Genomic DNA, 13188 nt, shown 5'->3' with positions numbered 1-13188 from the left:
TTCCACATATATACGCATATATAAATATCAATGATATAATCATTGCTTATTATTGTAAATAATTTGCCAGTAAAAATATAATTTGCTCTTAAACATCCCATATTATATATAAATATATAAATATACATATATATTTTGTCTTAGTTAAAAAGATTATATATATTAATTGAATATTTTTGAAGTATTTTTTATTTGTATACATATATTTGCGTATTATTTTGTTAATATTAACATTTCACATTTTTTACTCAATTTTTTTTCTTTTAGGCAAAATATTATAATTTTGTACAAGAAATAATAATAAAATTCTACTTTAATCTTATAACTTTTATTTTTAGTATCTAATTTGTATAAATAATTTAATATGTATTTTTATATATTTTTATAGTTAATATGATCAATTCTTCTTTTACAAATTTTATTTAGTAAATTATTAATAATAAAATTATAATTAAAAAATAATTTATTTTTATATATTTATAATTCAAGATATATATACATATTTTTTTATTTATTTTAAATATTTATAAAATTAAATAAAAAATAATATAACAATTAAATTTAATTATAATAATTCTGTGTATAGTATGGATTTAAACGCTAGTGTGTATATATATATAGATTGATAATAACATTTTGCAGTGTCCCAGTTAGAAAAAGAACAATGAAGGAGTTGTCCAATTATAGTTGCATCAAATGTTATCACTGAGAACATCTTTATCCAAAGAATAAAAATAAAAAAAAAAAAAAGAGAAGAAGATTGTTTAAAAAAGAAACAAAGGTATCTTTTTTTAGGTTATTATTATTATTAGTATTTTCAAAATCTTCATATTCAAAGAGATATATAACATAAAAAAAAAAAAAAAGAAAATAATTTAGCTTTAGTATTTTTAGGTAAAAACAATTATTTAATATAATATTTTGAATAAAAAACAGTACAATCAATAATTTGAAGGGAAAGTGACTAATTAAATAGTAAAATTACATATATTAGAATTATGTAAGTATATTATCAACATTTTACAACAAATTAAAAGATATCCCTTTTTTTTTTTTTTCTTCAAAAAAATTAATCAAAGCAAAGCAGAGAAAAAGAGTAGTCTTTTTATTTTCGTTGTTGTTCTCTACTTTTAATGCAACACAAAAAGAATGTTAAAATGGATTTCTTTTATTTATTTATTTAATTTTTAATTTTTGTATAATATGACTTCTGATAAAGAATAATCACTCATCACCCATGCAGTATTGAAAAGCCCAGTTTACTTTCAGACTATGGAAAAAAATCAAGAAAAGAAAAAAAAAAAAAAAAAAAAAAAAACTTTTTCTTTTTAAAAACTTTCACTTTGTCTCCTCTGTTTGATTAATTAATAAATTATTTTGTGCCCACAAATTAAAGTTAACTTTAACATAGAACTCGAGTTTTGTAATTTAAATTATCTCTTGACTAATCATTTCCTCTGCAGTTTCTTTCATCTATAAAGTTGATGATTTTCTGCTCATACGTATCCCAAAGGGTTGACAAAAAATAAACCCTCATTTCTTTACATGTATATAAAAATTAATATTAATTTTATTAATTGGGAGGTTGAAAATTCAATGTGGAGAGAATGAATTCAATGAAACTGATTATTACACTTCCACAATTCCTCGTGACCCATTAATTCAAATAAATGTAATTAAATAATTAAAACAGTTCATATATATATATATATATGTTATTGTTACGTATTTATTAAATTTAAATAAATAAAATAAAATAAAATAAAATGTTACTGTGGTGCATGCACGTACTGTCCAACATAATCGACAAAAAGGAGTGTGGGAAGAGACATGCAAGAGAACCTTTGTAGCTTTGTCGTCTACAATAATAATGTTTATGATTCTTATTCTGGTTTAGCCTTCTTCTCGATTCTGTATGTATTTTTAATTAATTAATATAAATATATATATAATTGGTAATTAGAGACCAAATTGTGTGTCTATGCTGTCCGGTCTCTCCTAGATATTCCCATCGTGTCATTATTTGAATATTATCTGTCACGTGAGGGTCTGGATTAATTATTTCATTTCATTCCTTTCATTTGTTTACTAATTATTATTTAGTTTACTGATAATACGAATTAATCATGATTTTGGCACAATATTATGATATAATTTTTTTAATTAATCGTTGGAGGCAACGAAACATATATATTTAGAGAAAGAAATGGGTGACGAAAGTCTATAATATTAATCGTTGATTTGATTTTGAAGAGGTCAAAATTTTACACGGTATGTTATAGTAATAGTAATATATTATATATATTTTATTATTTAATTAAATTGATTGATAATAATGAATCATGATGAATGGACCTCTAGATCGATGCAACATGTGACATGTTTTTTTCCTAATGTGTGCAAAGGTAACATGAATATGAGTCTCCTATCCAACAATCCAAATCCACTATATATATAAGCATCACAAGAATAGCATATATATATATACACATATATATATATATATAGAGAGAGAGAGAGAGAGAGAGAGAGGAAATAAATAAAAATAAATAAATAAGGAGAGGGCAGGACTGGTTCTGTCTCCGTGTCAGGCGCTGAAACAATTCAGCAAATGCAGAATTGATCTGATCAGAAAGAAAGACGAAGACGACGACATGCATGATGCTCCTCCTAAAACCCTAAATTAAAACCCTACTTTCTGTCTCACTAAATTTAATTATATATATATAAAGAAACCATATTCCAATTTCAATTTCCATTTTGGAAGGACTCACACTCAGACACATACATATCTATAATATTATATTTTAATATTATATATGGGGAATTGAAGCTGATCTGATCCATATCACTTAACACATACCTGCATGCAAGTAAGTGTCTGTGTCTCTGTCTGCCAAGTTTCTTCTTCTTCTTCTTCTTCTTCTTCTTCTTCTTCTTCTTCTTCTTCACCATCAATCACTGTTACAAAACTCAATCTCATCCATTTACAAACCGGCAACCTTGTACACATTAATTCTTCTTCTTGTATGTAATAATAAATCACTAATTAATTAATGATATAAACATGATGATATTGGTCATTGCCCAACACTCAAACCTTAAAAATTAATCACTCCTGAAATTATTACCAATCATTTTATTATTTTTAAGTTTTTCACTTATTCAATAGTACTCGTAATAATAATTCATCATTAAAAATGGTGGTTGAAACTTGAAAAAGGGATGGTCATTCTTATATATATTTTTATCTACTTTGTAGTGTACCCTTTTGCTGAACTATTGCATAAAGGGAGAAAAGATAACACATCTGTCTGTCCATGCAAGCTTTTTAGGCTAATAATTCAAAGTTCAAAGACCTGAGTCATAATTGATCTCCCCAAATTTCAATAAAACCCTAATTTCATTTTTATTTATTTATCTTTCTGGCAACCAATGTAAGAAAAACAAAGCAAAAGAAAGACCCACAAATTAAAGTAACTCGAATGGTCCATACCTCTGCATAAATTAACTGTTTGTGTGTTTTTGCCTGGAAAAATGTATCTGGAACACTGTGCAAAGAGTATATATGTCAATGTGCATATACAATCCAATATTTAATTAATGATTCTGTATACAAGTTTGCAAAGTTATCAATCAAAGAGAAACTATAGCAACAAAAAAGAAGTAGAAGAAGAAAGGTAAAGAAAAGATATTTCTGTGTGAGCTAGCTAGCTAGCTAGCTAGTGTATGTGATCGATGACATCGACAGGCTTTTAATTTCCTTTTTTCTTACTATATAAAAATAAAAATACCCTTCATATAGTTCAATTTGTGGCTTTTCCAACGTATAATCTGCAGAAATAATCATTTAAAAAAAATATTTATCAGAAACAGCAGCATTGTAATTGTAGGCAGTAGCTAGAAGATAATATGTATGATGGGGATTCGAAAATGAGTGTGGGTTTGGTGCCATTAATTAATTAACAAACTGATCAGAGGAAAAGATACAAATTGGAAAGAAGATATTCTTTCTTTTTTTTTTTTGACGTGTGGTCAAGTACTCACTCACTGTACTGCTCTGCTACTACCACCTTCTTCCAATTACTCAAATTACCAAACTGCCCCTCCCATGGAGATTTCTTTAATTTCACACTTGGTGTAATTGTATTGGCAAGAATAAGAATATATATAGTTCATCTTCATCCAGCCAAATGACATAATAGTATAGTACTGGAGTAGTCGAGCAAAACAGCAGTATCAGTGCTTAAAACAGCAAGGACAAATAACGAAGAAAAATTAAAGATTTACAAAAAAAATAAAAAAAAATAGTTCTTCCTCAAAAAGGACAGTAAAAAGGAACACTACCTCCATTAAAACTTTCCCTCAGTTTTTCAATCTTCTGCAATTACTATTACTTAATTATTAATCGTTCTTCTTCCAATTGGATATGCACACACACACATACATATACATGTAGATATATGTATAGATATAGAGTGAGAAAGTGTGTCACGGGTTTGTCTTGAAATGCCCTTAAATATATTTTTCCAGAGTTCTAGACAGCCACACAGACACATATTCCTCTCTCTCTCTCTCTCACTACAAACCCGAGGCAGCATCCTTTCCTTCGATAAATAAATTAAAACAAAATTACTACATCATAAATCTATCCTCACCCACTCTGTCGAACAGATTAAACCCACCTCAAGAATTACGAAAAGCACACTTCTTTTTTCTTCTTCTTCTTCTTCTTCAGTAGTCGTCGCCATGGCTCTGATGCTCGACAGCTGTGAAGGAATGCTGCTGTCCATCGACTCCCACAAGTCAGTCCCGGCGCCGTTCCTCACGAAAACTTACCAGCTCGTCGACGACGCCGCCACCGACCACATCGTCTCCTGGGGAGAAGACGAATCAACGTTCGTCGTGTGGCGGCCGCCGGAGTTCGCACGTGACCTCCTCCCTAACTATTTCAAGCACAATAACTTCTCCAGCTTCGTCCGCCAGCTCAACACTTATGTAAGTATATATATTTTTCCTTTTGTTGCATGAAACGGCGTCGTAATGATTTGGGGATTGATGTTGACGGCCTGTTCTTGGATTTGATTAAATTAGGGTTTCAGAAAAATCGTGCCGGACAGATGGGAGTTCGCCAATGAGTTCTTCAGAAAAGGGGAGAAGCACTTGCTCTGCGAGATCCACCGCCGGAAAACATCTCAGCCGCAGGTCGCCATCAATCACCACCACCACCACCACCCATCTCTACCTCACCACCACCACCACCAAATCCATGGCGGCCAGGGCTTTTTCCACTACCCCAGCACCAGAGTCAGCATCTCCCCACCCGATTCCGACGAGGCCTTCCCCCCGTGCCACCACTGGCCGACTGACTCTCCGCCGTCCCCCTGCGGATTAGGGTACAACAACAACCACCACCACGGCGGCGAATCGTACACTGCACTTTCTGAAGACAATGAAAGGCTTAGAAAAAACAACAACATGCTCATCTCCGAAATAACCCGAATGAGGAAGCTGTACAACGACATTATCTACTTTGTCCAGAACCATGTCAAGCCCGTAGCTCCCAGCAACTCCTATGACTCATCTTTCTTTCTCTGCAACTCATCGTCTTCATCGCCTGCACCTCCTAACAATCCCATCAAACCCTCTTCGATGATTTTGCAAAAGCCATTGAATCAAAGGCTTTCCACGCACCACCAGATGCCACCAAAGACCACTAAGGAAGGTAACAGATTTTGGGGCTCATTCAACTTCAAATCTTCGAATTCTCCCAGCAAGACTTCGCAGAGCAGCGTCACCATTGTCGAAGAGCCAGGTGGTGCAGACAGTGAGCCCTGCAAAACTAAGCTGTTTGGGGTGTCATTGGGTTCCAAGAAAAGATCACACCCGGAATACAACAATTCATCTTCTTCTGTCGAGACAAACAAGACACGATTGGTACTTGAGAAGGGGGATTTGGGGTTGAATCTAATGCCTCATTCAGAATGTTAGCTTTACTTTACACAAACCCCTCCTTCAATATTCTCTACTGGGAAGAAAAAAAATCATGATATTAATATCAATCCTTTATTGTTACATCTTTAGCTATCTTTTTTTCATTTTCTGATTTTCTCTTCTTGATTAGACAGACCTTCGTGTTTCTAAGGGAATATATATATATATCATTATTGTGTCAGTGACCTTGATTTGATTCTCTGTAAATATGACCATCTTCGTTCTTATATGTATGATCTTGTTCCCTCAGCCATGGCGTGCTGATGGGTTTTGATAGAGTGAAAAAATCGAATCATATATATCAATATTTTCCTAGATAATAGTATATAATTAACCAGTCCAAGACCAGTGTTGAATTCCATTATTTTTATTGATTTATGAGATTTGTAGGTGGACATGTAGATAGATGTAGCAGTTTTCTTTTCTGCTCTTTTTATCTTCTTCCTCTCTTTCTGGTTTGGTTATCTGAATGTCTGGGTCAGATTAATTAATGCACACCAGAGAGAAAAGCAGAAAAGTTGCAGCCTGGCTGGCCAAATTTTCTTGTTTGTTTGTTCTCTCGGACTTGTCTGATCGATACATTAATGAATCGTGCGTACATTTGTGTTCGTATATGATGGTCTGTCTTCAAAGTTGTCCAACATTTTTTGAAGACAGGATTAGGTTAGGTTCCATATCGGCTAAATAATTAATAACAATGTCTTAATCAGTTGATGCAATAACAAAAGATAGAAGAAACAACATAGGATTTCACGAATGATCTCAAGTTGATATCATTATCGATTACCAAGTTGATGTTTTTTTTTTTTTTTTTTTCTAATTGTGGTTTGAAATGATCTTTACAATATATATCCTCGGTTATCTGAAACCTGCCTGCTTGCCCTCTGTCAGTCACGCAGAAGTTAGGAAACAGACACACAAATGAAAACAAAGGAAAATTCAGAATATATATATATATATATATATATAGAGGATGTCTGAGGTGAGGTGAGCAGAAAAGAAAAGGGTAGGGGGGAGCATTCAATGAAAACGAAATGTGTGAAGAAACTGACTAAAAATTGTTGTTTGAAATGTTTCTATCAAGGCTTCTATACCTCTTCTGATGCCCAGAATTAAAAACCTTTTTCTTTTTCTACTTTTGAGTGTCTGATCAATATCTTTATCATCTTCTTTGGATCCTCCTTACCCCTTTTAACCCACCCCACCCCACCTCCTACTTCATTCAAAAAAACAAGAGAGAGAGAAAATAAAAAATAAAAAATAAAAAGAAAAGATGTTGACTGTGTGGTAAATGGTAAAAGGGGGGGTATGTGTAAGTTTGTGTGAATATTTCTTGAATGATTCAGAAGGTAATTAGGATTTAGGAATCCCATTTTCCTTTGCCCAAAGCTGAACACAAAAGGCAAAGTTGTCAATGGAAAGTTTGACTAAGGAGAAAATGGTTTCTTTTCTGTCATGGCTGGATTTTCTTGACTCTCTACAAAAAGGAAATTTGCATTGGATTTTTAATTTTTAATTGATTTTCTTGCGTAGGAACCTAAAATATTTATATTTATATTTATATAGATAGAGGGTGTGAGAGCTAGGCAGGGTAGGAATGTTGGATTGGAAAAATCTTGGTCGTGCAATGATTTGGTCTCATTTTTTAAAATATACCCCCAAACCCTAAGGCTATGCTACTTCTAGCCTTGCCTGGGGTCCTTCATTTTCTTGTCTTCTTCTATAGAGACCCTGATGCCCTGGCACGTGACCCTCCTGCCACCACGTGCTCTCTCTGCCCATAAGTCCCAACACATATTTACAACTCAACCCGAGACTGAGTTTTTTAAAATTTATGGTCTTTTAACTTTTACTCACTTTGTTAGTATTTAATTAACTATGATCAAATAAATAAAACACTATACAAAGTTACGATTGATTCAATTCAGAAACTTTCCTTACAATTATGACAGAATCACTGAAACTTTTGTCGTCGACTAATGTTTTTAGTGTAGTACTACATTATTTGCTGTTAAAAAAATGTATATATATTTATCTTTAGATGAATAGTGTTGGGCCATTATTTTTGTAATCATACGCAGTGATGATAAAGAAACTATTCTGCCAAAGATTTGAACCCAAAAGCTTGAAAGAATGTGAAAAGATTGTATAATCTATTGGCATGTTTCCAAAATTTTAATTTTAAAATATAAAAAATTTAAATCTTTCTATTAATCTGTAAAATAAATTGGATTAAATATAAATCTCGGATAACATTATCAACGAAACACAGGTAGGATTTTAAATCCTAAATGCAACATATTCTATTACATATAAGTCTTATTATAAAATCCCAACCCTATAATAAAAAAGTCCTTAATCAAACAGCTCCTTATATTATTTGGAGCGTGGGCTTTTTTTTTTATGCCCATTATTCAGCCCACAAATAAATCAAATACTGTTCATTAAGCGTGAAAATTATTGGGCCATCCGCAGCCCAAAATTGGATTCCGATGTATACCCTTGGATGTTTAAATAATCTCAATATTGCCACGCTCTAAAACCCTCCTTTTAACGCCTACGGCAAATTCTAAACCCCTTCAGGAAGCCCTCGAGCAAAGAACCATAGTTGAAGGATTTCGACAATGGATGCCGAAGTAGTGATTGCCTCATCTCCGACGGATGCGGGAATCAGCTGCTGGGACCTTCACACCGGAGCCGAGCAACTTCGATACAAGTCTTGCGCCTCACCTCCACACGGCCTTGCGTCCGTCGGCGGCCGCTTTCTCGCTTCCTCCCAAATTAGAGACCCCAAGTCTTCCAATTCAGGATCGGTTCTCTATTGGTCCTTGAACAAGGTATTGCTGAGTAGATTTAGGTTTACCCGTGCGAAGGATATGCGTGTACTTGGTACCTCTCGATTTCATGCTTTTTCGGGGGATTGGATATGATAAGTAGAATTAACTGTGCAAGTTTACGTTTTTACGATGACTTAAGATATCATGGTAGTCCGACAAGTTTCTTTATTTCCAAAAGAATGAGCAAAGTTCAAGTTAGCTTAACTTCTTGTGTATTTTGCAGCCTCAGGTTGAAGTTAGGAGTTTCCCTGCAGAAGCAATAAAGCCACTAGTCGCAAATAGTCAAGGAACTTATATTGCTGGAGGTGGTGTTTCAGGGGATATATACTTTTGGGAGGTTAGTTGTGCTGGATAATATTATTATGATCTATATTGTCTTAAAATTGGTGGATGGCTGTGGTAATGAATAAGCATCTTCAATCATCTTTCATACGTGCAGGTTGCAACTGGGAAATTGCTGAAGAAGTGGCATGCGCATTACCGGGCTGTGACGTGCTTGGTGTTTAATGATGACCAGTCTCTTCTGATTTCAGGGGCGGAGGATGGATGTGTTAGGGTTTGGTCACTCTTCTTGTATGTTTCAATTCACTCATTATTTTACGTTTTTAAATTTTTTGTATCACGAGGATTCAATAGGTGATTCTATACTACTTCAGGATTTTTGATGATGCAAGGAGGGATGAAGCAAGGTATCTATATGAATACAGTTTTCATGAGCATTCTTTGAGAGTGACTGATGTTAAGTCGGGTTATGGTGGTTGCAATGCAATCATCGTGTCTGCTTCTGAGGATCGAACATGCAAGGTCTTTATACAGTACACAATAAAAGCTTTCTATACTATATTTTGTGCTCCTTAATCAGTTGGTTGTTGTTGAATACATTTAATAGCATATTCTAATTACAAAATGAGGCATGGACTTTCAGAGTTTCAATAAATCTGGTTTTGTCCCAGGTTTGGAGCTTATCTAAAGGGAAATTACTGCGGAATATTGTCTTCCCTGCAATGATAGATGCAATTTCATTGGACCCTGGGGAGCATGTCTTTTATGCTGGTAGTAGAGATGGCAAGATATACATTGCTGGATTAAATGCTGTCGTAACCTCCACCAGCAATTATGGACCGCATATACTTGGTTCACTTTCGGAGCACAGGTTTTTCTACTTGTAGCTATATTATGTCTTCATTAATGTGAATTTTTGATATTCAAATCCGTTGGTTTTCTCATTTATGCATCTCTCAATGCACCTTGTAAACTTTAAACTTTCAAACATACTTTGAATGATGCATCACAGATGTGTTTACACTAAATAATATTTGTTGCTATTGTGACTTCCAATATGATTGAAAAGATTTAAGTTGCTAAATAGTTTGAAATTGACTTTTCATGATTGCGATTCACAATTATGGTGTTGTAGTTGTATTAATTATGATGCCTCTCATTCCTTTTTTGTTCTATCGTTATAAGATTGAACTTACTGTTTCTTTTTGTAGTTTATTGACTGTGTAATGTATTTATAGATTTTTATATGTTGGCTGCATGTGGCGAGGGAATTAGATAGCATCATAACATAATAGCTAGATTGTTCTGCTGAAGTGGTGGTTTCATGGTGCATGATATTTCTAGCAGTGCGCATTTTTACATAGTTTGCATTCTAGTTTGTCATTATGGCTTGTCTTTCTGAGATGGACATTTGATCTATGAAACAGCAAAGCTATAACCTGCTTGTCGTCTAGTGCTGATGGATTCCTATTAGTTTCTGGATCCGAGGATGGCATGGTTAGAGTTTGGGATACTAGAAAGCGAACCATCGTCCGAGTTCTTCAGCACACAAAAGGTACTGCATACTAAACGGACTAAATGATTAGTAATGAAATCCTGTGCAATTTGATTGTTCTTGGATTCCTATTATTTTATTTAAATCAAGCATAACTTCTTTTCATTCTGAATTGCGTTTGGAGGTTTGGAGTTTTTATTAAAGTAATATTTGATGTGAGTTTTGTGAGCGAAAAAATGTATTTATTTATTTTTTTACCTTTTTTAGGGAACATGAAGTTCAAACAGTAAAAACCCGGATAGAAATTCAAAAGAAATTGAATTTTGAGTTATTTAAGTTTATTTCTTTTGGGTTTTGGTTTAAATAATGGTTTGATGGGATGATTTTTGAGAAATAAAAATGTAATATTATTTGAAAATGTGGAGACTGGATAGGAAGAAACCAAAAATAAACCCAAAGTTGCAAGATTGATCCATGTGCATTTTAACAACTTTTATGAGCATAGCTACTTTTGAATCCAGGACTTTATCATGATTTATGTTTAGTGGTCCTCAAATAAATAGTGATTATAGTTGCCTTCGTTTTTAAACAATTATTATTGTTACAATGGCAATAGCTTATCTAATTCCTCTTACTTTTAAATTCTGTAGGTCCTCTAAATAATGTTCTTGTCATAAAACAACACCAAACTATAAATCCTCGGACATCTTTTAATTCCCTCGCTACCCCATTAAGAAGGCATGGTGGAACATTACCACCTCCACTGGAAAAGTTTGCTAATTCACCGGAAGAGAATACTCACATTAAAGCATTCGTTGGTCCACAGACAGCTTTGAGCCAACCATTATACTTTCCGTACAGGTGTAGGAGTATTCTAGCAATGGAAGCTCACTTACAAGAACTTCAGGTTTATATTTTCTTATATGGTTATTTATTTAATTTGTCTTTAATTCTTTTCAGTAGAAGCCACAAGTATTTCCGATGTAGATGCTACCAATCAGTCAATTTAATAATCCATGCATGCATTGTGCTAAATTTCATCTTTCTTTCTAATATATGGCCTATAGCCTCATGTATGCTATACAGTTTGACCTTTTCAATTACTGTTATCCTACTAATAATTTATCTAATGTTTGTCTTGAAATCTTCCGGCATATTACGTGATGCTTGTTTTTTCAAACTAAAATAATAACAAAATAGATTTGCTTTTATAGCTGCATTTAGTTTTTACTATTTGAATCGTTCTTCATTTTCATTGACAATGTGCATTCCATGTAAGATCCTACAATGGGATTTTCCTTGCTGTCTAAATCTTTTCTTTCCTTGTGATTTTTTAAAACACTGCTACGATGGAATATGAATATATTGTGAGTTTATCCGAACTATTCATTTTATCTTGCATTTGCATAAACAGGGCATGATTAATTTGGAAAAAAAAGTAAAGAATCAATCCCATTCTTTAAAGCTACCATATGCTTATTAGGTTATGTTGAACTGCCTGATGCATGTGTTTCCAGCAGTTTCAATGTGCCTTCTTCTGTTTCTAGAATTTGTTTGGTTCGATAATTATTATCTACAGCACATGAAAACACACAAGCTGCCATTGATGAATGGTTATCTTATGGCCTGAGTTACAATCTCAACATTCATAAGTCAGTACAACCTCAGTGCTGCCTAACATCCTTATTTTCAATCTCTTGCAGCAACAACGTTCCTCTGCAACGCCGGCACCTGAAGTGGATGCCGAGTTACTAAAAAGTGAGCTTCAACGATCCTTGGAAATGCGTCAGCGATGGCAAAAGATGTTCCAAGAGATGCATCAATTCTGCGTGAACGAGCTTTTGGATGGCAGCCAAACCACAGGAAATGGCAATGGAAACCATTCATGATGCTCCCACTGTAATTTCAACCCCTTATATATGTTAAAAATGGTCTAACATATTGCCACTGTAATCGAGTTATTTGTCTTAAATCCAAATTTTGAAATGGAATAGAAAGGACAGAAGTGATTTGAGTTGGCTGTTTAAATTTATTGGTGCAGTTGTAGCGTCGTGTCTTGTAGCATCATTAAACTTTGTCTTATAGGCGATCATCTTGTTTCTATTTATATATCCGTTGCATTTATTTGTTTTTTTCTCGAGTTGGGAGATATACATGTACTTAGTTTGTATATTATATCGTATGTATTTCAAGAATTATATATGAATAATTGAAATGGTGAGCTAATGATGCTGAATACCCAACCCCCCTCTGTTTTTCCTTTTTATTTTTTTTACTTCGATGACAGCATGTAATTCAAAACCAAATCAGGACTTGGAAAAGTGTCAAAAAGGTTAATTTGAATAGTGGAAAATTTTAAATACTAATAATGAACAGAGAGAGAGAGAGAGAGAGAGAGACAGAAAGGAAGGTCTGTGCTGGTAAGTTTAGCAGACACATGAACTGTAGTTGGCAGAGCAGTAAATTGATAACCCAATCATCCACCTCGAAAAGTGTGCCCAACCCCTTTGCATTCAAACTTTTTATTTTTTTATTTTATCTATCTATTCTGATTTGGGTTTTTAAGTTTTTGTATTATAC

At 33.5% G+C, this 13188-nt stretch overlaps 2 protein-coding genes across 2 annotated transcripts; both read left to right on the top strand.

Annotated features, from left to right (window-relative positions):
* The first annotated feature begins 4518 nt into the window (after positions 1 to 4518).
* On the top strand, positions 4519 to 6302 carry LOC127246656 (heat stress transcription factor B-4-like). The gene is made up of 2 exons (XM_051268150.1): positions 4519 to 4998; positions 5095 to 6302. The coding sequence occupies exons 1-2, from the start codon at positions 4750 to 4752 to the stop codon at positions 5989 to 5991; spliced, it is 1146 nt and encodes a 381-aa protein (XP_051124107.1). The 5' UTR covers positions 4519 to 4749; the 3' UTR covers positions 5992 to 6302.
* A 2253-nt stretch (positions 6303 to 8555) lies between these two features.
* LOC127246989 (protein ROOT INITIATION DEFECTIVE 3) lies at positions 8556 to 12622 on the top strand. The gene is made up of 8 exons (XM_051268681.1): positions 8556 to 8831; positions 9055 to 9168; positions 9271 to 9404; positions 9488 to 9635; positions 9785 to 9984; positions 10541 to 10668; positions 11259 to 11515; positions 12312 to 12622. Exons 1-8 carry the CDS (start codon positions 8619 to 8621, stop codon positions 12495 to 12497), a joined length of 1380 nt encoding a protein of 459 aa, XP_051124638.1. The 5' UTR covers positions 8556 to 8618; the 3' UTR covers positions 12498 to 12622.
* The last annotated feature ends 566 nt before the right edge of the window (positions 12623 to 13188 follow it).

This window comes from Andrographis paniculata, unplaced genomic scaffold, assembly GCF_009805555.1.
Source record: "Andrographis paniculata isolate CXL003 unplaced genomic scaffold, ASM980555v1 Contig30END, whole genome shotgun sequence".
Taxonomy (NCBI): Eukaryota; Viridiplantae; Streptophyta; class Magnoliopsida; order Lamiales; family Acanthaceae; genus Andrographis; species Andrographis paniculata.
This window is presented reverse-complemented; position numbering and strand designations above follow the sequence as displayed.

Excerpts from the sequence above, each read along its gene's own strand:
- LOC127246656 (XM_051268150.1), top strand. The coding sequence starts at position 4,750 with ATGGCTCTGATGCTCGACAGCTGTGAAGGAATGCTGCTGTCCATCGAC. Across the intron at positions 4,999-5,094 it reads TCCGCCAGCTCAACACTTAT|GGTTTCAGAAAAATCGTGCC; the intron begins GTAAGTATATAT and ends TGATTAAATTAG.
- LOC127246989 (XM_051268681.1), top strand. The coding sequence starts at position 8,619 with ATGGATGCCGAAGTAGTGATTGCCTCATCTCCGACGGATGCGGGAATC. Across the intron at positions 9,169-9,270 it reads GGGATATATACTTTTGGGAG|GTTGCAACTGGGAAATTGCT; the intron begins GTTAGTTGTGCT and ends TCATACGTGCAG. Across the intron at positions 9,405-9,487 it reads AGGGTTTGGTCACTCTTCTT|GATTTTTGATGATGCAAGGA; the intron begins GTATGTTTCAAT and ends ATACTACTTCAG.